General features: G+C 46.0%; 2 protein-coding genes and 1 long non-coding RNA gene across 3 annotated transcripts; 1 reads left to right on the forward strand and 2 right to left on the reverse strand.

The window, feature by feature from the left end:
• Positions 1 to 1082: 1082 nt before the first annotated feature.
• Positions 1083 to 2954, forward strand: LOC109943955 (uncharacterized). Its single transcript, XR_002267079.3, has 4 exons — positions 1083 to 1214; positions 1705 to 1855; positions 2450 to 2545; positions 2627 to 2954. It is a non-coding gene; the product is annotated as an uncharacterized lncRNA (long non-coding RNA).
• LOC103645943 (myosin-11) lies at positions 1811 to 11077 on the reverse strand. The gene is made up of 9 exons (XM_020548133.2): positions 10732 to 11077; positions 9561 to 9660; positions 4433 to 8917; positions 4093 to 4317; positions 3849 to 4007; positions 3302 to 3460; positions 2892 to 3050; positions 2501 to 2647; positions 1811 to 2410 (listed from the first exon to the last, which is right to left on the reverse strand). The coding sequence occupies exons 2-9, from the start codon at positions 9630 to 9632 to the stop codon at positions 2201 to 2203; spliced, it is 5616 nt and encodes a 1871-aa protein (XP_020403722.1). The 5' UTR covers positions 9633 to 9660; positions 10732 to 11077; the 3' UTR covers positions 1811 to 2200.
• A 5239-nt stretch (positions 11078 to 16316) lies between these two features.
• Positions 16317 to 21421, reverse strand: LOC103645944 (gamma-aminobutyrate transaminase 1, mitochondrial). Its single transcript, XM_008670668.2, has 19 exons — positions 21089 to 21421; positions 20382 to 20503; positions 20201 to 20285; positions 19985 to 20057; positions 19793 to 19890; positions 19562 to 19654; positions 19016 to 19089; positions 18838 to 18876; positions 18632 to 18720; positions 18448 to 18524; positions 18288 to 18362; positions 18001 to 18048; positions 17810 to 17893; positions 17630 to 17717; positions 17457 to 17535; positions 17257 to 17347; positions 17102 to 17180; positions 16867 to 16982; positions 16317 to 16751 (listed from the first exon to the last, which is right to left on the reverse strand). The coding sequence occupies exons 1-19, from the start codon at positions 21134 to 21136 to the stop codon at positions 16677 to 16679; spliced, it is 1533 nt and encodes a 510-aa protein (XP_008668890.1). The 5' UTR covers positions 21137 to 21421; the 3' UTR covers positions 16317 to 16676.
• Between the last annotated feature and the right edge of the window lie 5702 nt (positions 21422 to 27123).

Here is a 27123-nt window from a genome sequence, read left to right on the forward strand (position 1 = left end):
ATATACCTATCACTCTCCAAGTCTCCAGTGAGCAGCAGTGACCATAAATCCAAAAGACCAGACAAACCTCTCTCTAAGTCTCTAGTGAGCAGTGGCTACAAACCTAAAAGGTGATTAACAGAGTGCACTGCAGCAGTGGTGCTTCGGCTTGCCTGGCTGCCTGCTATACTACTTGGGCACTTGCCTGCTAGCTATAGATGGCCAAAAAGCATGAGGCCCGTGAGCCCGGCACGAAGCCCGCTTTTTGGGCCCGGTCCGAACCCGGCACGGTAGAATAAGCGGGCGGGCTTGGACAGGAAACTAGGCACGGCGGGCTAGCCCGGCACGGCCCGTTTACCTCTAAGCCCGTTAAGCCCGGTTTTTTTACACTAAAACGTGCTTACCGACCCGTTTAGCCTGCTTTTTGGCACGTTTTTTCGTGCTCGGCCCGTTTAGGCCCGCTGCGGGCCGGATTTGGACAGAAAATTAAGCCCGCTGGCACAGCAGGCCCGGCCCGGTTTTTGGTCGGGCTTCACCGGGCCCGGGCCGGGCCGGGCCGGGCGGCCCGTTTGGCCATCTCTACTGCTAGCTGCTTGCAACTTGCAAGCCAGGAGCCAGCCGCTGCCCGCCGAGGCGCCGACCAGGAAGGCCCACCGAACAGACATTCAGTTTTATGTGCGTTCAGGCCTTCCGCCTCCGTATATTGGTAATTGGGCTGTGCCTGATATTGGGCCGCTGGATGCAGGATGCTGCAGGAACTAAAAGGCCTAAAACCGAATAGCCTAAACGGTATGAAAAACGGGATTTTTCCGAACCAAAACGGTAACCGCAAAAACGAACGGTCTACCCGTTTTTGATACCGTTACCGAAGACAATCTATCCATTTTCGTCCCGAAACCGAAAAGTAACCGAAGTATACGAAAACGATCCGAAAAACCGGTAATCGGAACGGGACGGTACGAGATTTTTCCGTACCGTTTTCATCCCTACCTTCACGGGTGGGCTCCGCGAACCGGGCGTGGATGCTTGAGCAGGCCCTGTCGCTTACGGCCCAGACGGGCCAGAGGGGCAACATAAAATTACGAAGAAGTAGGCCCAGGCTTCTCGCATTGTCGGCGCAAGTTGGAGCGCGGCAAGCGGGTCTGTCATTGTCGGCGCCGCCGTCAGCAGCCCGGCGGCGGCGGGCGATACCGCGCTCGCCGAAGGCTTCCGGCTGGGCCACGGCGGCGTGTGAGGTAGAGGCGCTAGCGGCTGGCCTTCTTCCACGCGGTTGCAGCAGGCTCTGTGGCGTTCTGCTGCTGGTTCACGGACTTGACCTGACCGGCGGCCAGCCCGATCGAGGCGTTCCATCGGCACTGCAGTGTCGCGACACGGCGAGCGCATCGCGCACAGAAGCAGGGCAGGGGATGCAGCACCAATCTGGGAGAAATCAATTAGACCCTGTTTTTTTTATGCGCATAGTAGATTTCATTCGAATGCCATTATGGAAATTGCAAGTACTACCACTTCTTTAGATGGACGCTGTAGCGAATCCACCAAGAATCTCGTTTAATTTCAGGCCTGCCTGTAGATTAATTGTCCTCTATCATGCTAACATCTCCATCAGATCTTATCTAAGGACGGCGTCCTATTAGCATGTTAGCGTCCTAATTATTTTTACACTAAATATGTTGCTATGGTTAGATTGATGTTTAGGTTACTTCTGAAACTAGCTCGTCTTTGTAGGTTGATGATGGGGTCAACTGCCTATGCATACAGTGCAGCACCGACCTCTGGGAGTCTGGGTAGGCGTTGCAGTTTGCAAACAACAAATGCCTGCTGCAAAAGTAAAGAATCTGAATCATCAAAAGCACTGGATTGGTGGAATCTGTACAAGGTAGCAAAACTTGCACTCTCTCCATACGAGCATATAGACAGACATATAGTAGCAAATGCTTCATGTTTCGTCGCTGGACTTGTGATCTTTACGGACAAGAAATGTATACGGAAACTTGCTGTAGGCAAAACCAGTCGCATGCAGTTGGCCATTTGCATGAAAGGGTAGGAATGATCAAAAATCAAATTCCTTGGCCCCCCTACCCTTACCCGAAAAGTGAAAATTACGGCAAAAAGAAACACGCCGATGAGCCCTTCTCCCAGGAAGTCGTCGAACCATTACCATCAAGGCCACCAATCCTTTCAAACTTGCCGCTGGCTGAGCCCTTTCAGCACGACCTGAGCGCTAGTACCGCTTCCCAAGAAACACGCCGATTAGGACAGACAGCAGGGCAACTCCCAGGATGAACTTGAAGGCCATGATGCCGGAAGGTTCTTGCACTCCTTGCAGGGTTGGGTTTGGTGAGACAGCCTGAGTTTTGTCTTGCTGCTTGCCTGAACTCGTTGATGAATCCAGGCTGAATTCACGGGATCTCGACTCCACAGTATCCACTGCCTGCAAATAGATCATGTGATTAGTTGCTGTTAACAACAGGTCAGAGGTAACCGAAGATATTCCGTAGCCATGTGCCGTGTCTATGCTTGCCTGTTCGTCAGACTTGGAATAAGCTAGCTGCAGCTTCTGCTCAAGGTCCTGCACCTTCCTCTCCAATTCAACACTCTCGCTTACTTTTTGTTTCAACTCGCTCAACTCTTTGGTGACCTCGGCAAGTTTGTCCCTCTCTTCTGTCACCTGGAGAACTCGGAGAAATTCAACACGAGAAAAAACAGCTGGGAAAACTAGCAAATGCATCATGCGGTTTTAATCAAGTTGGAAATTCCAATAACACAAGGACGGCCTGTATTAGCAAGAACATACTATGACAACTGCAGGATTGCAAAACTCCACCATGTTATTTTTATTATTTGCTGATCATCTATATGATGGTGTGTGTGTTTTTCACTTCTAAAAATATTGCTGCAAGGGTAATGTTTACCTTCTGCTTGTAGTGTGCATCAGCTGATGTTAACTTCTGTGTCAGATCTTCGATTTGTTTCTCCAAGTCCGTGGCATACTGACGCTGAGCGTTAAGCTCATCCAGGGAATGATTTTGATCCGCTTCCCATTGAACCTCCCTTAGAGAAACTTGTTCTTCCTGTCAAAAGAAGAAACATCCACTTTAAAAATTCCATTGATACAAGAAATACTAAAGTGTACAAGTAAAACATCATGTGTAATAGAGTTTAGTATGCCATCTAGTTGCCGCAAGAAAATGTCCGTTTTCCTCAGAACCTATAGGCATATCTAAATGATCTTGGGTACACAACCACAATCTCTATTAGATCCAACAGGAAACAGGTGAATTAGCACAGAGCCCAAAAATGGAAACCTCAGAGAAAAAAACACCTTTTGCTTATAATGGATCTCAGCTTCTTGGAGCTGTTGTTTAAGAGCTGCTACTTGTAGTTCCAGCTCCTCAGCACGCTGCTGCTCAGCTTCCAGACGATCCTCCGAGTACTTCCTAAAAGCGTCCCACTTTATCTCCCTCACAGAAGCCTGTTCTTCCTGAAAAAAAGATAAAAATAATGTCAAGACTGGCTCCAACAAATTTTGAAGAGAGAAATATTAGAACGATTTGATTCCCCTGGTTCCTGAGTCAGACAATGTTAGGACTATGGAGCACAAGACAATACAGAAAGTGCCCCTTCATTTTGATTATTATAACAAATTGAGACAAGTTAACGTATATTGTTGCTCAATAATTGAAATAGAAGGTTATATAAGGAAAACCAAGACACATAAACTTCATCTCTAAACAATAGGAGGTTATATTTACCCCTAATCTAAAAGGAAGGAAACTATATTTGACGATCCTTTATTTGCTCACAAATAACAATAAGGCTTGAAAATAGAGCAATACAATATCGGCAATATATTTAATGATACCAGTTACCTGATTTGCTATGGTGTGGTAGGCACCATCCAGTTCCTTCCTCACTTCCAGCAACTGTTGTTCCAACTCATCTTTCTCATGCTGTAGGTCTGTGTGTTCCTGCATCTTGGCTGTTAGTGCTTCATTCTTTTCAGTTGTCTCCACTTGCATGGTCTTTATCTGAAAATAGTACATATGTTATACAGATATCATTCCCAGGTCAAATCCCAAATAGTTTGGAGAGAGATGAACAGGGGACACTTACCTCCTCCATGTACTTTATCTCAGATAATGTAATCTGTCGCTCCAGTTTTGAGATGTGAGACTCTTTTTCTGACTTGTCTACATTCATTTCCTCCTCCAACTTGGCTATTGCATCCTCGAGCTCTTTCTTTGTGGTTTCATATTTATCACTCAACGTCTGTTTCTCTTCCATTGTATTTTGGTACTTGCTCTTCAGTTCTTCGTGCTCTTGTATAGTAGAAGATACCTGAAAATTGTTCTACTTAGTTAAACAAACAACAGGATTTCTTTCTACTGCTATGTATATGAGAACATATATTGAAGCTACAATTAAGCAGAAAATTTGACAAGCATGTAACTACCTGTATTTCTAATTCTGCTTTGTGCTCGATCATTCCATCGAGCGTTTTATGAAGCGAATGAATCTCTTCAGATGCCTCCTCCTTTTCTGCTACTGCAGCAGCAAGTGCAAGTTGTAAATCGTTCAACTTGTTCTGATGTAATTCCAACTCCTCATTCAAAGTACTATTTGTTTGAGTCAAGCTTTCCTTCTCTATAAGGAAATGCTCCAACTTGCTCTGTGTCTCTGCAAGTTGTTCCTCCAAGATTTTTATCTTCTGTGAAGCTTCATCAAATTTAACCTTATGATTCTCTTCAGCAGCAGCAGCTTCAGTTGCCTGCTCCTCATAATATCCCAACTCAATTTCAAGGGCATCCAGCTTCTTACACAATTCTTTAGCTTCACCTTCTTTCTGTGCTATTGTCTCAAGAGCCTCACGGAGCTGAGCTTCAATTTCTCCGTTCTTTGATTCAGCTACAGAATGGAGCTCCAAGGTTCTTGTGTGTTCCTCTGTCAGGTGTGAGATTGTCCTCTCATGAACAGCTAGCTTCTCTGCAACTTCTTCCTTCTCAGCATGAGTAGAGCTAAACCGTTCCTGAAGCTCATCAAACATGGCCAGCTTAGCATCCACTTCGTCTTTTAATGTCTCGTTCACACCAGTCAACTTTTCATTCTCAGCTTCGAGCAAAGCCAGCTTCTCTGTCAAGCCTGTAACTTCAGCTTCTTTTTGGGCTACCTTTTCAAGAACTTCACGCAGTTGACTCTCAATTTCTTCATTCCTAGATTCAACTACAGATCGGAGCTCCAAACCTCTTGAGTGTTCTTCTGTCAAATGCTCTAACTTTCTCTCATGAATAGACAGCTTCTCAGCAACTTCTTCTTTCTCAGAATTTATAGAACTGCACTTCTCCTGCAGCTCATCAACCATTACCAGCTTAGCATCGATTTCCTGTTTCAAGGCTTGATTTACATCTGTCAAACTTTCAATCTCGGACTCGAGTGCAACCAGCTTTTCATTCAAGTTCCTCAACTCAGCCTCTTTCTGTCCTGCTGCCTCAAGTGCTTCTCGCAATTGAGCTTCAATTTCTGCATTCCTTGATTCAGCTGCAGATTGGAGTTCTATACCTCTACTGTGCACCTCAGTTAAATGCTCTACTGTTCTTTCATGCTCAGCTAGTTTGGCAGCAACTTCTTCCTTCTCCACATGAGTAGAATTAAGCTGTTCCTGAACTTCATGAAGCATTGCTAGCTTAGCGTCAAGTTCCTCTTTCAGAGTCTCATTTGTTCCAGTGAGCATTGCAAGCTCAGCTAATGCCTGCTGCGCCTTTGACTCAGAATCAGAGACTTTGATCTTGAGTTCTTCAATGGTGGCCTCATGAGTAGAAATTTCTGATTCAAAGGCTTCGAGCTCCACTTTCATAGCCTCCACCTCTTCTGTTGCTGCAGTTGCTCTTGATTGATAAGATGCTGCTTCTTCCTCGGCCAACTTCAGCTTTTCAGACAGTTGCTGGCACTCTGTCTCCTTCTGCGTCAAGCTGTCTGCGGACTGTTGAAGCTTCGTCTCTGTATCTTCAAGTAAAGACTGATACAGAGCTTCCAAGTCTAATGTCTTGGAAGTGGCATGTTCCAGCGCTCTGCCTTTGTGCTCCAACTGCTCTTCTGCAGATTTAAGCTTATCAAGCACTGAGCTTTCTCTAATACCCAGAGACTGCAAATCATTTTCCACCTCTTGCATTTTGCCACGGACAGATTCCAATTCATCCTGCAAAATTTGGACCTGTTTCTCTGCTTCCAAATGCCTTATGGTTGTTTTCTTTGACAGTTCTTCAAACTTCTCCTTTTCTTCATTAACTTGAGCCAACTTTTCTGACAACTCAGCCTCCAATTCCTTTGCTTCTGCTAATGAAGTCTCGAGACTAGTTGATTTATGCTTGTATGCTTCAAGCTCCTCAGAAAGTTCATCAATCTTCACATGACAACTACTACACTCTCCTGTAGCAGCTTTGAGCTCTTGCTCAAGGTCTATGCTCGTTTTCTCAGCAGATGTTAATTTAGACTCTAACTCGCTAAGCTGCAGCTTCAGACTCTGTTCTGAAGCAGTTAATTCCTGAATATGAGTTTCAAACTCTGAAATTTTCTGCATTGAGGACTCAGCAGCTGTTTTGGATGCAGTGTGCAGATCATTAAGGGATCTCAGATTTAGCTCAAGTTCTTCTTTGTGTGATTGTGTTTCAAAGAGAAGTGCTCTTGTTTTGCTATGATCATCATTGATCTCCTTTAGCTGGGTCTCCAGTTGACTGTGCATGTCATTATTAGTGGAGAGCTGAAGGTTCAGATCAGCAATGTTGTTTTGATGGTGTTCGTTTTCTTCTCTTAATTTCACCAGCTCTTGTTGCAGACTCTCTTCAAGAGATTGCTTTTCCTTCAAGTTCTCTTCAAGAGATTGCTTTTCCTTCAAGCTCTCTTCAAGTTTAGCTTCATATTCTGCAGTCAGTTCTTCAATTTTCTTCTTTTCTTCAGTTATTTGGCTCAATGACTCCATAAGCTCCTTCTCTTTCTCGCTTGCTGCTTCCACCACAGCTTCAAGACTAGCTGCTTTTGTCTGATAAGCTTCTAGATCATCAGAGAGCTGCGAAGCCTTGCTTCTGTACTGCTCAAGTTCTTCTTCAACCCCCTTGAGCTTTTCATATGTGCTGTTCAGCTCCTGCTCCAGTTCCTGTGTCCGAGAGTATGCACCTTCAGCATGAGTCTTTGATGTGTGAAGCAGATCTTCCAGCTCCAGACTTCTTTGCTGAACTGAATGTGCTTGTTCTTGATGCTCTGAACATTTATCAGTCAGCTCCTTGACTTCTTGTTCAAGTAGCTGGTTTTTAGACATCGAGGAATCTAGGGAGGATTGTAGCTCGTTAATTTTTTCTTTGTATCCCTCTGCACTGGTCATTGTTTCTTCAAGCTGCATTCCTCTTTCTGCTGATACAGCAGCTTCTTGTTGAATACGCTCTTTCAGCAACTCTATTTCTTCACTTGATGCAACTAATTTGCTCTCAATCTCACTGAGTTGTTGCTCAAGGTCTGAGCCTTTCTTCTCAGCAGCTTTTACACTTGCCTCAGCTTCTTTTAGCTCTAGGTTGAGTGCCTCTTCAGCTGCACGCATTGCCTGTATTTGTGCTTCAAGCTCAATAATCTTCTGACTTGCATTTTCTCCAAAAGCTTTGGATTCACCATGCTGCTCACTGAGAGAGTTCAGATTCACCTCCAACTCTTCTTTTTGTGACAGTGCTTCTGAGAGTACCAATTGTGCTTTAGCAAGCTCATCTTCTGCCTGATGCAACATGAAATCTTTCTCAGAAAGTTTTGAATTAAGATCAGCAAGTGACCCTTGGAGACTTTCATTTTCATCCTTCAAGTTGTCAAGCCCAGCCTGTAAGATGAGTAGCTGTTCATTTTGCTTCTCTAGTGCAGCCTCACTTGTTTGTCTGTCTTTTGACTGCTCATCAAGTTTTGTCTCCATTTCCTGCAAACTCAAAAGCTTTAATTGTAGTTCCTCAAGCGCAGTAGTAAGTTCAGTCTGTAGTTTAAGATTATTCTCTTTAAGGGATTCTTCAGACGAACAATGGAGATTCAACTCTTCAGTTAGTTTACTGATATCAGCATCCTGGGAGGCAAGCTTCTGTTCCAAATCTGCCACTTGTGACTTTGACAGCTCCAGTGCCTCTTGTACCACCTTGAGTTCTGAGATTGTGTTTCTCAGCGATTCTTCTATTTGCTGATGGTCAGTGGCCTTATCTTGATGACCCTTTACCTCCTCTTGAAGACTGCTAATATGTTTTTCCATTTCTTTCATGTTTGACTGTGCCAGTTCCAGCATCTTATCAAGTTCTGAAGCCCTCTTCGCCTCCTGTGCAGCATGCAAGCTTCTTTCATCCTTCAGCTCTTCAAGTTTACGAAGCTTATCTGCTGATGAATCCAATTCAGCTTCAATTTCTTGAACCCTCTTTTTTGAGGTTTCAAGCTCAGAACCCAGCTCCTTCAGCGACTCTGTTGCTTCAGCCAGCTCCTTATCTTTCATAGAAAGAGAGCTTTGAGCTTCTTGTAGAGAACTGTAGTGCATGCTCTGTTTGTTTTCTGCTTCTGTCAAGTCCTTTACTAGTTTATCTTTTTCAGATTCAAGCTCCTCAATACGCCTTGTCAGCTTTTCCAACTGTTCTGTTTGTTGGTTCAACATTGAGGACTCTACATGTCTTGTGTTTGCTGCAACTGATTGTTCTTCAGGTGCTGTTATTTTTTCTTCTTGTGTTTCACTTTGTTCTGTAACAGGAGATGTATCAACCGTAGTACTTCTTGAAGCAGCGATTTCTTCCCCCACTTTTGCTGAGTCAAAGTTTTCCTTCACATCTATCAGTTCAAACCCATCAGATCCAGTTCCATCGTCTTCATCATTGTGTGTTTCCTTGACTTGCAAATTTGTATTACCATTGGGTACTTTTTCTTTATCATCATCGTGTGCCTGCAGAAATGGCATTGTAAAAATTCAGTGATCTCTTTGGAACATCAATTTTCAAAAGAAAAAAATAATAGCAAACTTTGATAATAACAGTGTGGGAATTATACTAATCTTTGCCCAAAAGCTTTAGCTCTGCTGGTATTTTTTTTGTAATCTCTACCCTTTTCTATAACCTTGTTAATGCGATGGATGCAAATATTTATGACCTGAAACTGAAAACTGCATTCGACCTTTTATTTTAACCCAACAAACCAATCCTGAAACCTGCATTGCAGTGTTCACAGCGCAGCACATTAATTTTCATATTATGCATATATAAAATGTAACCAGGATACCAGAGAGATGAAGATCAACACAAGGTACTTGGAGCATAGCAGCTAGCAAGTTATTTTATCAATCCAAACAGGCTTAGCATGACAAACACCCCATATACATATGATTCGGCTAGATATTTTTTGGTGCCTCATCGATTTGTGTGCATGACAGGTATTGGAAGCTAAATGTTTTCAGTTATTGGAAATGTGTGTCTCTCAGGGCCTTAGCAAAGCTATAGCAAGGGGCTTCGGTCAAACATAGTAAGTAGGAAACCCATAACAATACTCAAGTTGCTAAGTGGGCATTAGTAAGGGATAGCATGTTTTCTTACCGGCGTCTTAGCAGGCACGTTAAGATCAGCCGTCTCTGGAGCGCTTACTTCGGCGGCCTGCTCGACTTCCATATTCCACAGCTACTTTAGCTGTCCGTCCCTGCAAATGGTAGCAAGAATCACCAGCATCAATTCCTGAATCGAATCATACATAAAACAAGTAACAGTAGAATCCAAGGCAGAAACTCAGTCCAGTCCAACGGCATTAAAAAACGGGCTTTCTTTTACAGCCTGGACGATGAAGGATACAGAGATAAAGTTCACGGCTAGAATCCAATGTGTCCACAGTGTAAAGTAAAATCATTCTGGTGCTCGGAAAGGATTAGGTGGTTCCTACTCATGCCAAGACTTACCAACAACTCGAAATTGGATCGGAAAATCGAGTGAATCTGAACCGTGCAAAGGCGCTCAGCTCACAGAACAGACTGAAAAGACCGCACACATCGATGAACACGCTGTGCGCACGACCAGATAAGATTTTTTAAAGAAAACGTTAGATTATTTGATCTGAGCTAGCTCACTGACCCTTGAAGCACAAGATTGCAGGCACCAAACACAAGGATCGACAGCAAGGCATAGCAACCAAACAAGGACAAAAAAAAAAAGCAAAGCCAAGAGACAAAGACGACAGCCCGGACTCACCAACCTCCCCACGACCGTCTCGTCCCCTCCACTGCCTACCCTGAGCGGGGACATGGCATCTGCAGCGCCCGCGAAGTCAAAGAGGAGCGAGAGCGATCCGATCGGGGCGAGACACCGGAAAAGGAAACTGAAGGTGGCTGATCGATCGAAACACCGGAAAAGGAAACGGAAGCAAGCAGGGAAGCACGAGGCAAACGAAGAGAGGCGCAGCACTCCTCCTGGCAGCTTCCGGCTGCACCAGCACGCTGCACGCATCGGAGAAGCCGAGAACCAAACGCCAACGAGGTGGCACGGCGACTCCAGACAGAGGGCTCCAGTGTCCAGACGGGCAAAGCGAAGCGAAGCGAAGCGAAGCGAAGCGAGGACCTCCGAACCAAAACAGACGGGGAATCGCCGGTGGATAATCGCTAACCCCGAGCGCAATCGGACTCATCAAGAATCAAAATGGAAGAAAAAAGAAGAAAAAACTGGCCGTTTTCAATACAAAAGAACCTCTCCATCCAATCCAGTCAGAAGAAACATAAGTCACCTTGGATTTGGATCAGGAAGAGGTGTCCCGGCGGACGGCGGTCCAATCCTTCTTGCTTCCTGTCCCTTGGCGGTTGCAGGCGAGCGAGCAGCCAGAAGGAGAACCAAGCCAGCCAACCCCGGCCAGAAATCAACAGAGAGAAGCGGGTGGAGAGAAGAAAAAGAAAAGGAGAGAGAATCTTTTTATTTCGTCGGGGGTTTCTTCCGTCGTGGGAGGGTTTATATGTAACCTGCTGGCGGTGCTGCGGTATGCCGTATGCGTATGCGTGCTGTTGGCTGAGCTGCCGCGTCCGGCGGGTGGGACCCGCATGCAGTGCCGGAGGGGTTGCTGGGCTCACCGGCCTGTGAGCTCACCTCCTCAGCATTCCAGTACTGAGCTGACGTGGATTCGACACAGATTTGGAAGTGCACGAAACATTTCTCGCGAGTAGCCAGCATGCAGGAAAAATAAATGTGTGGGTGGGGACTGGGGTGGGTTCGCTCCGTAGGAAGAACAGGCTTGGGGCTCTTTGCAATGTGGGAATATTTCTCATTTCCAGTGTTTTTCTTATAAAAATAAATTGATTTCTGTGAAATTCTTGTATAATTCATCTAAAAAATCTGCATTCCAAATGGGCTCTTATGGTATTTTGAACGGGTCTACTCCTTAAAAAGTAAATGTGCACCTAAAATTAATGAAGCAGTTCTAGTACTATAAAATCTAATTACTTTAGTTTAAATAGAATATTTTATTTTAGGTTGTCGTCCATCGTGTATATAGTCGTGAATACACAATTTTGTATTGTAGATTGCACCATGTCACATAGTGAAATTTCAAGTATGGGGTATGTAAGGCTATGGTAGATAGCCTTGTAGGCCTCACTTTATCAATGTTAGGGTTTCTTTATTCCTACTCTTAAAAACATGACTTCTTTTAGGACTTGGTCAGGCGCGATCATGATAGTTGATAGTTAATGCACAATATAGTTTGGTGCGCCTAGGTCGAGGGAGAGCACAACCAGATTGGAGGGAGGGAGAGAAATAGGCACGACCGACCATGCCTAGAGGCGAGCACAAGCACGACTGCCCAGAGTGTGGGGGTATGCATGACTGGTTAGAGTGGGCATGGGATGGGTTGGATAGAGTGAGGGGGCATGGGAAGAGTGATAAGGCAAGGGCTTGCGTGGGCTGGATTGAGGGATGGGAGGGAGAGAGACAACAAGGTTGGTGTTGTCGCTGCTTACCACAGTAAGGAGAGTGAAAAGATAGAGGGGGGAAAGGTGTGGTCAACCAGGGTTGGAGCGGACACGAGCGTGGCTGCACGAAGTGAGGGATAGGAAGAGAGACACAGGGTGGAGTGGGGGTAGAGGGAGGGAGATGGAGGGAAAGATGTACAAGCGATTAGAGTGAGAGGGAGGGAGGGAGAGAGAGCCTCAATCGAGGTTAAGTGCGATCAGGCATCATAGCGAGCTGATGCGACTAGGGCATGACTACTCGCACCTTTCCAAGTTACATGGGTGCTAGGCGAGGAGCACATGGTCAGTGGCGTCTAGGGCGAGGATTCGATCAGTGTAGAGCCTTTGTCGCCTAAGCATGGATTTTTTCCACGGACGAGAGAGAAAGGTGCGGATGAAGGAAGGGAAAGAGAAAAAAGAATAAAGGGGTATGTTGTGTAACTAGTGATAACGGTGGTTAATTTTTTTTATCAAGTTCGCAAATTTTGAGATTCGCTAGTTTAGTGAATCTGGATTTGGTGGACGTGGAATGTTTGGCAAACATTTCATGGAATGAAGTTGTTTTTTTTTTTTTTGCAATTTAAGCGGTCACCATAGAGGGAACTTATAGACTATTCGGATTTGGATTAACAAACATTAGTTAACCCGAGCTTGTAATAGATTAATGTGTGGCAATAACATGTAAATAAACTATATATGGTCCACTACCTACCATAAGATCATAATATGAACCGATTTTGTAGCTCGGGGTTACAAGGACCCTCTAAGATTTCCATGGTAAAAGTCAACCGAAAGTCATACGGCCACCTACACATGACTACTACAGTAGAACATAGGGTAGAGCGACGAACGATTCAGCGAAAAAGCGACCAAACTCTTTCTTCCTCATCCTTCTCTCTCTCTTTCATTTTGCATATGGTATGCTCTCTATCTAGTCATGCTTGTGGGTCCAACAAATTAGATTGGTTTAATATTGAAATACGTATCAACTTTCGCGGCCCACAAAAAATGGCAAGAATAATCTGAGTTCCCACGGACCAGGTCATTTTCACAGATCCCACACTTAATTAAAGCCTTCCGCTTTTGGATTGCCTGTGCGGGAAAATAATGTGTCGATCGATAATGCATCGCTCCAAAAGGCGTTTCCATCGTGTGCGCACGTCTTTAGGGTCTGGATTACCTTGCAAGCCGGCCTATCGCTCAGTTCATCAGCAAACAAGAAACTCCAGCCACATTCAGGCGTGCGGGGTGTGGTCACGCAGCTTGCATGTAATTTGCGGTGACCTTCCGAGTATTCGCATATATTGCTAGGATGATGGATGGCACATGGCAGATCGGCGGCAGGCACGGCTGGCCACCGCAAATAAAAGAGAGGCTTGCATTGCAACCTGGCACTGGCATGGCATGGAAGAACAGAAAAATGCTGGCCTGTGTGGTCAGGTCAGGTACTACCACTATATACTGGGCATAAATGGCGCAGGCCATTGCAGCTCAGCCACAAACTCCATGAAAAAAAACAATATATTGTAGTATATAGAAATGGAGAAAAAGAGAGGATCAGAGGAGCGGCCCCATGCCACTGGCCTCTGTGTCTCCGCGGGTTGGTCTCGTGGGGCCCACGCCGCAGCGGACGGCGGGCGATAATCCGCCGGCCCAGGCCACACCGACCGCGGCGGCGGATACTACCCGTTCGTCATGCATGCTGGCTGACGCTGACGCTGTCGCTGTACTGTGCACGGCCGCATGTATACTTGTCTGTAGCTCACCCCAAGCTTGGTTCATGTGCCCAAAAGGCTTCTGTATTTTAGATTCTTTATACAAGACGTATTCGTTGGTTGCCCAGTTTCTAAAACCTTTTTTTGTTTCTATCTCTCTCTCTCTCGGTCAGTGGACGACATAATTCCAGTTCCAGATCCCACAATCTCCTTTTTCTTTTAGCCTAGCATCGTCAGACTAACTATCTATCTATTTCACCCACTATTTCAAATTTCACTCCATAATTTGTATCACCTACATTACAAAACCGTGTTTCCGCACGTCCGTTTGCACGGCCTACTAGAGTTGTCCACACTATCAAACCTTGCACCAATTCCGTTGCCATTATAGCTGAAAGTTGGGATGGATCGAGCCAATCGTGTTTCGGATCAATTTTTTCGAACCGACATGGCATATTGAATAATTTTGGGCTGGGCCGAGCCGTGCCTAAATACCAAAACTTAGGCACGGCACGACACAAACCAAAAGCTACAGCGGGGCGATGGTTGGGTCGTGCCGGCCCAAGCACGATACGAAGAAAATATTGGTTTATATATTAAAAAATACATCTTCAAATTATTCATAACTTTGTTTTGAATAACTGCTCAACACACCATTGTGAACTAACCGTGTTGATATGAGCATGAGCACAGGGTTCGTTCACAATATAATTCTTTCTAGCTATAAAAATACATCTTGGTAGACATACATTCAAATAACTCCTTATAACTCAATCCCTAAAGTTTAGTACTCTCTCCGTCCCAATATATAGTTTTTTCTAGCTTACTTTTTTTTCGTCCACATTCATTCAAATGATAATAAACATAGACATACATTGAAACCACATTCATATGTTGCTTAATGAATATGTAATTGGTCTAAAACCATAAACCCACTTAGTACTGAAAAAATAAATGATACAGTATTTTTGTACCAAGTTTTTTTTAAAAAAAAAATCTCATGAGCGGAGGCATTTCCGAGGGATTACCCAGGTAAAGACCCAGCAGGCATTTCCTATGGCTTTTGCTCTGGCCATGTAGCAGCAGGTGCGCCTTGAACAACGACGCTCCGCAAGGATACAAAAGTGTCGTCTGCGAAACAATAGCCTGTTCGCTGCCGACAAAGGGCGCCAGTGTTTACCGTAGCTCCATCCATGCGTGCGATCTGCGATCTGAATCACCACATCTGAAGAAAAAGAAGAAGAAGAAAGAATCATGGAGCATGAGCACCACGTGCTCCGCTTCCATTTGCTTGCCTAGCACTAGCATCGGCCAGCGGCGGCATGAGACCGGGACCGGGAGGACGCCGGCACTGTTGCAGCCCCGACCGAATCGTTCAGCCCAATCAGCAGAACGGAAATGGTTTGAATAACGCGCGGATTTGGCAAGTTCCTCGTCCTGATGAAGGGGCAGGCATGTGCGTAAAGCTGCGGCTGCAGGTGACTCGGTCGGTCGACACATCAGTCCATTCCGATCCGGCGCTGATTACTCACTTTCTCACTGCCTTAAGCCAGCTTGCTTTTGTTTTTAATACAAAGAAAAAAAGAACCAGGAGTATTGTTATTGTTAGACCGTGGGACAGTAGCTCTGAAAGCTGCAGCGTTCAGGCTGACTGTTGCCGGTCTGCTCTGAAACTCTGAACCTTTTCTTCGCTTCTCTCTCTCTCTCTCTCTCTCTCTCTCTCTCTCTCTCTCTCTCTCTCTCTCTCTCTCCATGTCCGTTCACGAATTCCACTCAAATCAACGTGGAAGGGGCCGGCTGGCCGGCCGCTCGCTGAATAGGTCCGTCGCCGCCGGTCCCGCCAGGACGTCACGGTGTGCAAACACATTTCTTCCTTCCTTTATTTCTTCAGCTACTACTTACTGGTCTAGGTTTTCCACCGAAAGCTCTCCAGCCGCCCCTGGGCTTTTCTTCTTCGCCCTGTCAACATCTCTATTCTCTAGTCTACAACCTCCTCAATTTTTTTTTACCTGAAACTTTGATGCTTGCTCTGCCGAGTTTCCGATCAGGAAAACCCAACAGTTTCGTCATGAAATTCCTCGAGCATTTGACCCCGTCCTCACTGACTTTCTGATGAACAGTCGCCGGTTCCCTGTTCCTTTCAGCTTTCCGGCACGGCGGCGGCGGCGGCGGCCGGGGGGCGGCTGGCGGTCACCGCAGGCAGGCACCGAAAGCGCGAAAGGGGTAGCCACGTCTTCTGTAGCCGTCAAACGAATAGGGATCACCCGATCAGGGAGGAGAGAGGACGATTCGGGGATTCCCTTTCCAACGCTGACGTGGACGCCACTGCCTTTTCCGGGCCCACGCCCACCGCCCACCGGGCTTTCCAGCTGTGGCAGGGCCCCGCCATGTGTACTTGCCTGGCCCAGCTGGGCACGGGCTTTGCGACCAAACGTCCAAACGGGAGTGATGCCTGGGCCCGTATCGCCAGCGGAAGTGCGGAACAGTGCGCGCCGCGCCACCGAACTGAACTATTCTCCGCGCCCGCGCCAGGCCTAGTGATCGCTGACGTCATAGGTGAGTGCTCTTCACGATCGCTGACGTCACAGGCTCGCGGATACGTCCGCGTGCTGCTACGGACTTCTTCATGAGCCCGTGCGTTCACTTACCAGTATATATATGCTTGCAGACTCGAAACTGCAGTTCCTTCACTTTATTATTGCTTTGCCTTTACAAAGCTATGTATCCGAACACTACTAATACTCACGATATACACGAAACCCATTATCTTCAGGAACTACAGGGCAGCAAACATTTGAGATGTATTGCCATTCCTTAAGGGAAAGGAAGGGAAGAAAAAAACATCTATGACATGTTTAAAAAGTTGAGCCACCATTTGCTTGGCGACAGAGCAAGAACATAGACCGGCGCGCTATTGCCATCTCGCAGCCACGAACTTGGCTGTTTATTCACCTGTACATCAAATATGGTCCGTCGTCGCCCGGCGTTTATCGTTATCGTCGTCGCCGCCCTTTTGGCTAGTTCTTCTTGGACTGCAGGGCTGCCACCCTCTCCTCCGTGGCCTTGAGGGCTTCCCCGTAGATGCGCACCAACTGAAAAAAGACAAGGCCATTGATGTTTTGTTACCGGGTTGCTACCGAGGCGAGGCGAGGCGAGGCTTGACGACAGTGGCGAGTTGGCGGGCACTGTGAACCGCTGATGGCAAACCTCGTCGACTTCGCCGGGCGTCATGATCAGCGTCGGCGACATCATGATGGCGTCGCCAGCGACCCTCACCAGCATGCCGCGCTTCTGGCACTCTTCGCCGAAGATGGCACCGACCCCTGACAAGAAGCATCATCCCACATCATACACACAGACCATTCGGCGGGGCAGGGGAACACGCCATGGCCTCATGGCCATGCCATTTTGTGTACTGGCTGTAGCTGCTACATTGACTCACCCCATTCGGCAGGGAACAGATCAGTCGGTGACTTGTTGTTTGTGAATTCGGTCCCCATAATCATCCCCAAGCCACGTATCTGGAGTACAGGAACATTGCAGTTATGTATTCGAACCAACAACCCCTTGGGTTGGTTCAGAGATTCATACGCGTACCTCCCCGATAATCGGACTGTCTGCCAGCGCCCTAATCCCGTCCTGGAACTTTGGGGCGATTTGCTTGACATGGCCGGGAATGTCCCTTTCGCTGACGCCATTTATTTTTTTTTATTTTTTTTTGCAAACCATTCGTCAGGAACAAACAGATAAATAACACTCGAATACGTGTTCTGGAAAGCGCGGCGCGGCATACATACCGATAAAGTTTCAGAGCTTCAATGGCCACAGCACAGGCAACCGGATGGCCGGAGTACGTGAATCCATGAGCAAATGAACCTGTAGCACGTGACATCGTCAGCAGACGAAATGTTCCAGGAAAACACTACAGCTGACGCTGATCGCACAGAAACCGTAGAAACTAGAAACCTACCAAGCTTATTGCTCTGGGAATGGATCACATCTGATATCTCTGGGCTAACAAGAGTTGCCCCGATGGGTACGTAGGCGTTTGAAAGAGCCTGTCACGGTAAAAAACTGGCATGAATCTCTGTATATATCAGGATGTCATACAGGCACTGTTCACGTGTCCAGTGAGGACTCAAAATTTCACCTTGGCCAGTGAAACTAGATCTGGCTTGATGTTATAGTAATCGCATCCAAACATAGTTCCCAGCCTTCCAAATGCAGTGATAACCTAGAATGAATCATCAGTCAACAATATCTGCACAAAAGCTACATATATTTTTTCCCCTTTGTATGATCTTCCGCAATTTTTTTGACTTAATAGAAAGTGACAAATACCTCATCTGCTATGAAAAGAATGTCATACTTCTTCACGATTGCTTGAACCTGTTGATAGGAAACAGAATGAGACACAATAAGCATTTAGAGCAAGAATTCAAGTCCTTGATGTAGGCCTCAACTCTATTTAGCAGTTCATGAACAACAATGGTTTTTTGTTGTTGAACCGCCACGACGAGACGAAGGAAGGTAAAGACATAGGGATAGGTGAATGAAGCAACTATACTTCCAGACAAGTTCAGTCTGTTCATAGAAGAGATCGGTTATTGGAACCCGTAGTATATAACCTTGTCAAAATAGGTCTTTGGAGGAGGGATGACACCACCAGCACCCATCACAGGTTCAGCAATGAAAGCAGCAATCTGATAGATCAAAGATAGCACGTAAGGGAGGCATCAAGCTTTGATACTATTGACAGCATACAAGCTTTGGCGATAAGAACTCTACTGTTTCTGGTCCTTCTTTGAGAATGAGGTTCTCTAAATTGGTGGCAAGTCTAGTCGCAAAATCTTCTTCTGTCTCGCCTGTTTCGCACCAAATAGATTCTATTAGCAAAATTTGCGGGTCAACTATACAGAAGTTTTTTCTTTTCTTTTTGGAATTCATCTAGCAAAGTTTAAAATCGTATTACCAGGAAGATGATATCGCCAGTAGTGAGGGCAGTCAGTGTGCAGAACAAAAGGTGCTGGTAGATCAAACTTCTGGTGTAGGGCAGGAAGACTGCGATAGAGTTGCAATCAGAAAAGTATTGGAGATCTATTTATGAGTGTCGATGGACATGCTTTAAAGATGTATATGTTGGCGGCAAACCAGCTTTTCTAGTATGACAGTACTCACCCAGTTAGGCTCGCTGAAATCAATGTAGATCCATGGTATCTGCAACATGTGTAACAAGCAGTAAGAATGGAATTTCGAAAGTTTCCAGATTTGAGGTTTCTAAAAATTGTTAACTGAAGAAGCATAAAAAGACCTTTCTTGTTTCAAGGACAATATTTGGTTACGGAACAAAACTTACGCTTTTGATCGCGCAATAAATTTCTTCTTGTTTGGCCTCCCCAATGCATTGTTATAATACCATACTAGTTTGACCTGTAAAATATAAGCATCAGCAATGGATCTATGAGAAACAAAACCATGTCTATATCAAAGAGAAATAAAACAACGTTTTAAAATGCTAGAATAGAAAGCTTCAAGGTCTACCAATTAGCTAGGTATATTTCAAAGAGAAATTGGGGCTACGATGGATACATGAATACCATGGTTGATGAACCAACAACCATTTTACCAGTAATGAGAGAGCACAGACATATTTCTTTAGCGAGGTGTAAAGACTATGTAACTTCACTTTTAGTTTTTGTGTTTAAGTTCTTTAAAGATGAGCTGCTGATGCAAAAACCAGTATTTAAACACTTTCAGTTATCTGCAGTAAAAGCAAAGAACATCGACAGCACCACCATTGATGGTATTCTTCTTGATATAATGTTACTCAACTCTCCTACGTGTCCGACAAAAAAAAACACCATTGATGGTACTGAGGGCGCGAACTGTAAAATAGTGACACCTGAGAGTCATTTGCTTCTGAACCACTGTTTGTGAAGAAAACTTTCCCCATTTCCCTTGCAGTGAACATGCTAAGGATCTCCTGTGCAAGATCCTGAAAGCAGCAGCAAAATTCCAATAATCAGTTCTGGAAATTTGGCAAGTGAACATTTTGAGAAAAGAAACCAGGGTAGAGACAGGGGTTTCAAATTTGAAGAAGCCAACAATCGACGCGTGGCTCAAGAAAACTTACCAACGAAGGTTTTGTTGTACGGTTCCAGAAGGAATGGTAGAAGGGTAGTTTGTTTAATTGCTCAGTTGCTGCTTTGACTAAGCGAGGCTCGCTACCACCTAAAGACATAACGAACACAGATGATGCAGAAGTAACAGGTGCAAAGACATTGCTAAAGCCACAGAAACAAACACAAAAGTCGCGTGCACATACCTAAAGCTGTGCACCATAATCCTGCAAGAGAGTCCAGATACTTGTTCCCATTAATGTCATAGACATAGGAACCCTGCATAATCAAAATGGTGATAAGCTAGACTGTGAAATATATTCTGTAAATGTAAAGATTAAAATCTACTTCTCCACAACTGAACACTGCATTTGAAGAGATGTAACAGAAACTATGGTAAAGTTCAGATTCAGAGTGACAACCTCAGATCTCTCAATGATCAGAGGGTGCAAATCATTGCTCTGCCAGCCAGCTGTAAAAGGCGCCAGCATGCCGTGGCCCTTGAACCTGGAAGAATCACCTTGTAGATCAGAAATAGGCAGTGGTGACATGGCCCTTGAGCCCAATTATTCCGGTTCCAAGCAAGAGGAAAGGACTGTGTACCCATTTTCTTCAGGCTGGGCAGACGGTGCTGAGCCAAAATGTCTGACTGTACCATCCAACAAGCTATCCGCATTGCCTTGCAAACTTGCGGTGCCAGTTACATGCTTCAATAAGCTGGTTGCCTGTGGTCAGGAGGGAAAAAAGGATCACACATGAGCTGTGACGAACGCAAACCGCGAAACGTTGGCAAGTGGACGTGGTGATGCCTGGACGACACGATTAGGTCAAAAAGAATATGCGATGCTTTTGGTTCAGTGCTGCACATTAGTACTGCCTTGAGGTGCTTTGACGTGAACACATATCCCGAATAAAGGAACCCTACCTTTGCATCTCAAAAGTACTACTACTACTGTCTGTGCTAAAGTAGGAATTGAATATACAAAACAGTGTAATCGCACGTACTCGTAAGCGCGATTTTTAAGATCAGGGATTCCTACAGTGTAATCTGATACCTCGACTGCTAAAGTAAGTACCTGGCTGGCTCCAAGCAGAAACAGAAACCGTATAATCTATTTATCGTACTATTTTGCAACCAAAGATCGAAGCATGCATATTATCCATCCAATACCAGCCACACGAAGTCCCCACTTCCCCTGAAGCGGCGAACGCCGAGAATTCCTATAAAAAACGCGGTTTTTTTTCCTTCCCATCCAGGGCGATGAGAAAGGCGGCTCCGTAGGACAGGAGGAAGGTTCATGGATGATCACCTGGGCGGGGGCATTATTGGATCGGAGCAGGCGTCGCGCGATCATCATCGCTCCCGGAGGCGGGGGCGGACGGCGCCCTCCCGGGTTGTTGGAGCCTGGAGGCAGGCGGAGGCAAGAGAGGAAGAGCGCGAGAAGCGAGGCCCGAGGGAGGCACGGGGAGGGGAGGGGGGAGACTTGTAGGCAGGCAGGCGAGGAGGACGCGAGGTTCGCGGAGAAGAAGACGTGCCCAATTTTGTCCACGGTATTATCTCTCTCCCCGAGTCCCCGTGCTCCGCTCTGATAACGGCAGATCGGACGACAGAGGAAGCACGCCACCACCCTGGGGTGATTGATTGGTGTGGTTAGCTAGTTAGTTCATGTAACATTAAATATTTAAATATTAATTATAATTTTAATTAGTTTGATAAATTTGCATCGTCTTTTACTTCTATACATAATTATTTTTATAATTAGAATAAGTCTCTTATTCATAATTATTATTTAAATATTCAACTAAACTTTAGTGTTTATTTAAGGACTTTCTCTCAAAAAATATTTAGATCCCCTTTAGAATACGGGATTTTTTTTTCAGTCGAACGGATGAGTGGAGAGGCAACAAGATCGAGCTCGCTTGCCATGAACTGGTTGCAAGTTGCAACCTAGGAGCCGTGAAATGAAAAGAGAAAGGGATGGGACGATGAGTGGCGCCGTAGTAAAAGCCAAAGGTGATGACAGCCCAATCGATTGGCAGCTTGCCAGAGACACTCGGATCAGATGGCGCCATTTTCCATCATGGATGAGATGGCTGATGAGTCACGGGGTGACCAAGCTGGCGAGCAGTAGCAGTAGATTACGATGCGGACAAATCGCAGGAGATGGCTTCTTGTTTCTCAATTAATTTTCTCCTCGTCAGTCGTCAGACCATATATATACATCGAACAGCAGTTCGACTCCAGTACGAAAGAAAAGGGGCAGATGCTGTTAATTGAACTACGTGTTTGGAGCAAATTGAAACATAAATAATTCCTTATAACTACTCGTTTGGGAAAAGTTTACGGCGGCTACCTCCTCCAGCATATCTCCAAATGACGCATGTAGGTAAACTCCGCGCTAACAAGCGACTGAAGCCGTAAAAAAATGTGTTGGCCTCCTCATGCCCTCAGATCGACGCATGTTCTCTCTCCCTCGTCTCTATTTATGTGTTTATATGTGCGCTCGCATTAATTTTGTATGCTTCTCTTATCTGCATGGGGATGAGATGGTTGATGAAGATAGCTTTAACAATTTCTCCCTATACTTATTGGCACGTAAAAATGGAAGCAAGAAATAACAGTATTGTTCGATCTAGAACCGCTCCATCTGGCTATTTAACTAGCGGTCGGATTAGCGAAAAACGGCTAAGACTGTTGGCAATGCCTCCTACGTAGTATCGTACCCCTCCCCTTGTACAGAGGCAACATGAGCCCCTTAAATGGTGCAACGGTGCCATTCATACTTCCTCTATCATAGGGGATCTTCGCTCTCCCTTCACTTCTAGGGGCGCGCTACTTCCCGTTCGTATGGTCACAGTGAAGCGTGTCACGCCCACCCGTCGCTTTTTTCTGCACCGTCGGCCACCATCTGGCCCCACCGAAACCGATTCGAGCGCCCTCATACATGATCCTTACGAGATCTCACTTTAGCTTCCGTGGCGGATGTGAGTAGCCAAGGCAAGAAGCGAAAGCCAGAGGCATGCATCCCCGTTGGATACATCAACGATGGGGCGAGTGAAGTGAGGTCAAGCGCAATAATCGTTGATGCCACCTCTGAGGTCGTCTTCCATATGTCATCGACGCCCACCGTCTAGCCCCACCGGAGCCGATCTAGCGCCCCTAACATGGAACTCTTTCGAGGTCTCGCTTCAGTTTCCGTGGAGAATATGAGTAGTCGAAGCAAGTAGCGAAGCCATAGGCGTCCATCCCAATTGGATCCATCAATGACATGCGAGTGAAGTGAGGTCAAGCGCGATAATCGTTGATAGCTCTAAGGTCGTCTTCTATGTCGTTGGCGGCCACCGGAGCCGATCTAGTGCCCTCGACATGGAATCCTTATGATATGGCATGCATCCCACCTGGACCCATCATCGACGGGCAAGTGAAGTGAGGTCAAGTGAAAGGGAATTAGGCTTACACCTAGTTCCTAAATAATTTTGGTGGTTGAATTGCCCAACACAAATAAATTGGACTAACTAGTTTGCTCTAGTGTATAAGTTATACAGGTGCCAAAGGTTCACACTTAGCCAATAAAAAGACCAAATATTGGGTTCAACAAAGGAGCAAAGGGCCAACCGAAGGCACCCTGGTCTGGTGCACCGGGAAGACCGACTTCAAACTCTTCACCTTCGGGAATTCCCAGAGCGGGCGCGCTATAATTCACCGGACTGTCCGGTGTACACCGGACAGTGTCCGGTGCTCCAAGAGGACGCGGCTCTGGAACTTGGCAGCCTCGGGAATTTGCAACGGCTGCTCCGCTATAATTCACCGGACATGTCCGGTGTACATCGGACTGTCCGGTGTAACTGCGGGGCAACGGCTACTTCGGCGCCAACGGTCACCTGCAGGCGCATTAAATGCGCGCCAGAGCGCGCAGAAGTCAGGCCCGCGCGTCATGGCGCACCGGACACTCTACAGTGCATGTCCGGTGCGCCACCGGACATCTAGGCGGGCCCAGCAGTCAGAACTCCAACGGTCAGAACCCTAACGGTCTGATGACGTGGCTGTGGCACCGGACATGTCCGGTGTGCACCGGACTGTCCGGTGCACCAGACGACAGACAGCCTTCACCAACGGCTAGATTTTGGTTGGTGGCTATAAATACCACCCCAACCGGCCACTTCATGGTGTGGGAGCCCAAACAACATTCCAAGTCATCTAGTTGACATACTCAAGCCCTCCCAACCACATATAATCATTGATCCATCCTATACACAAGATTTAGACCACTACAACCAACACAAGTGCCACAAAAGAGAGAGCAAGCAAAAGAGAGCTACTCATTTGAGTTTAGCACTAGTGCCTTGTGAGATTCATCGAGAGATAGTGTGTGCTTCATCTTTGTGTTCATTTGCGCGTGGAGTTTTGACTCCCATTGAACTTCCTCCAAAGTTTTGGAGGCTTGTAAAAGCTAGCAAGAGACACCAAAGATTGTGGCGGTCCTTGTGGGATCGAGAGTGATCCTTGAGAAGAAGAAGAGCTCACCGATCCTTGTGTGATCGGGGGAGAGAGGGAAAGGGTTGAAAAAGACCCGTCCTTAAGTGGACTCCTCAACGGGGACTAGGCCTTCGAGGGCCGAACCTCGGTAAAACAAATCACCCGTGTCCATTGTGTTTATTGCTTGTGATTTGTTTGTGTTCCCTTGCTCTAAGTTTTCTTGCACCTTTATTTGCTAATATCATTTGGTGTTGCTTCAAGTTAAATTCCCATTTAATGAAGCAACACGTTGCAAGGAAGAACTTGTCCTAGTGCTCTTCTCATCTAAGGCTTCTTGCTTTGTTATTCTATAACTTACTAGTTGTATTGATTTATCACTTCTGCATTATTTAGCAATACTCTTTTCAAGCAAGAACCTAGTTTTTATTCTCCGATATTTGCATATCTTGTTCTAACCACTAATCAAGGGATCTAGTTGGGGGATAAAGTTTTAATTTTCAGGTTCCGCCTATTCACCCCCCCCCTCTAGGCGACTTTCAATTGGTATCAGAGCTAGGCACTTCATCTTGAGTCTAACAACTCGAAGTGATGGCTCGTAGAAGATCCCAAAAGAACAAGAAGACCCAGGAGAACAAGGAGGTAACTCTTGAGATATTACTTTCCGATTGTTCTAATTATGTTTCTTGGTCTACTAGAGTAATAAATGCTTTTAGAACCATAGATCCACAATTAGAACAAATTATAGACAAGAGTAATTTTCCCTCTAATTTCAATGGAAAAATTAATTCCGAGGAGGATCAAAGATGTTATCGCTTAAACTATCTAGCTTTTGACATCTTAACTAATTCTCTTAGCAAAGAAGATTATCATGCCTTCATATCAAACTATGACGAATCCGTCCATGATGCGCATGATATTTGGACTAGAATTAGAAGCAAATTTGATGAGTCCAAACATGATAGTTCATTTTGTGTCTCTACTTCCTTTGGTATTTGTGATACTGAAAGGGAAATGTGCCCTTGGGCCATTTCTAAGTATTTTGGTGATTGAGTGCAAACACAAGGGCCTAAATGTGAAAATATGCTCAGGGATGAACAAAGTGTAAATCACAAGTAAAGGTATGTTTCTAAGCCTTAGTACATTAGTTTTGTGTACTAATATATTTGTCTAAGTGTTAGAAACAGATAGAAGAAGAGAAGAGAAGACTTGGCTGTGTACAGCCAAGGGGCTGCTTCGGTCTGGGGCACCGGACTGTCCGGTGGTGCACCGGACAGTGTCCGGTGGTGCACCGGACAGTGTCCGGTGCGCCAGGCTGCCTCGGCCGAAGAGGCCGCTCTCGGGTTTTTCTCCGGCGACTTCGGCTAAAATTCACCGGACTGTCCGGTGTGCACCGGACTGTCCGGTGAGCCAACGGTCGGCCGGGCCAACGGTCGGCCGCGCGATCGGCGCGCGACACGTGGCCGAGCCAACGGTCGGAAGGAAGCACCGGACTGTCCGGTGTGCACCGGACTGTCCGGTGCGCCAGATCTGCAACGGTCGGCAACGGTCGGCTTCGCCATTTAAGGAAACAAATCGGGCACCGGACAGTGTCCGGTGTGCACCGGACTGTCCGGTGCGCCACGAGACAGAAGGCAAAGATGGCTTTCCAGATTTGTTCCCAACGGCTCCTACCTGCCTTGGGGCTATAAAAGGGACCCCTAGGCGCATGGAGGAGCACACCAAGCATTCCTACAACTCTTCTAAGCACCAAGACATCAATCTCACGCATTCGTTTCATTGTGATAGCATATAGAGCTCTTGTGGAGTTGTGAACTCTTTGTGTTGCGTTGCGAGCTCTTGTTGCGACTTGTGTGCGTGTTGTTGCTCTGATTTTCGAGTCTTGTGTGCGTTGCTCATTCCCACCTTACTCCGTATTTCTTTGTGAACTCAATTGTAAGGGCGAGAGACTCCAAGTTGTGGAGATTCCTCGCAAACGGGAAAAGATCAAAGGAAAGAAAAACACCGTGGTATTCAAGTTTATCATTGGATCACTTGAGAGGAGTTGAGTGCAACTCTCGTCCGTTGGGACGCCACAACGTGGAGTAGGCAAGTTTTGTACTTGGCCGAACCACGGGATAACCACCGTGTCAACTCTGTGATTGCTTTCTTGTGGTTATCTTGTTTTGAGTTCTCTCTAGCCACTTGGTCATACTTGTGCTAACCCTTAACAAGTTTTTGTGGCCTAAGTTTTGAACTTTTACAGGATCACCTATTCACCCCCCCCCTCTAGGTGCTCTCAATTGGTATCGGAGCCGTTCTCTTCAAGAAAGGGACTAACCGCCCGAAGAGATGGATCCTAAGGGGAAGGGAATTGTGATCAACGACAAGGAGAAGGAGTCCTTCGTCAACGAGCCAAGGGATGACAAGTCCAATGACTCGGGCTCGGGCCACAAGCGAAGAGATGGGAAGAAGAAGAAGACAAGACGTATCAAGGAGATCGTCTACTACGACAGCGATGAGTCCTCTTCTTCCCAAAAGGACGACGACCACGACAGACAAAGGAAACCGGTTAATTCTAACTTTTCTTTTGACTACTCTCGTATTCCGCAAAGTTCAAATTCACATTTGCTTTCTATTCCACTCGGCAAGCCCCCACACTTTGATGGGGAGGACTACGGATTTTGGAGCCACAAAATGCGTAGTCACCTATTCTCTCTCCATCCTAGCATATGGGAGATTGTAGATAGTGGAATGCACTTTAATAGTTCGGATAGTCCTATATTCATTAATGAGCAAATCCATAAGAATGCACAAGCTACTACTGTTCTTCTAGCCTCATTGTGCAGGGATGAATATAATAAAGTGAGTGGCTTGGATAACGCCAAGCAA

The sequence above is a fragment of the Zea mays genome, chromosome 2 (genome assembly GCF_902167145.1).
Source record: "Zea mays cultivar B73 chromosome 2, Zm-B73-REFERENCE-NAM-5.0, whole genome shotgun sequence".
Taxonomy (NCBI): domain Eukaryota; kingdom Viridiplantae; phylum Streptophyta; class Magnoliopsida; order Poales; family Poaceae; genus Zea; species Zea mays.

Coding starts and splice junctions, on each gene's coding strand:
- LOC103645943 (XM_020548133.2), bottom strand. CDS start 9,632: ATGGAAGTCGAGCAGGCCGCCGAAGTAAGCGCTCCAGAGACGGCTGAT. Junction 8,918..9,560: donor ACGTGCCTGCTAAGACGCCG/GTAAGAAAACAT, acceptor CCATTTCTGCAG/GCACACGATGATGATAAAGA. Junction 4,318..4,432: donor AAGCAGAATTAGAAATACAG/GTAGTTACATGC, acceptor AACAATTTTCAG/GTATCTTCTACTATACAAGA.
- LOC103645944 (XM_008670668.2), bottom strand. CDS start 21,136: ATGATGATCGCGCGACGCCTGCTCCGATCCAATAATGCCCCCGCCCAG. Junction 20,286..20,381: donor GCCCAGCCTGAAGAAAATGG/GTACACAGTCCT, acceptor TGATTCTTCCAG/GTTCAAGGGCCACGGCATGC. Junction 19,891..19,984: donor ATTATGGTGCACAGCTTTAG/GTATGTGCACGC, acceptor TTATGTCTTTAG/GTGGTAGCGAGCCTCGCTTA.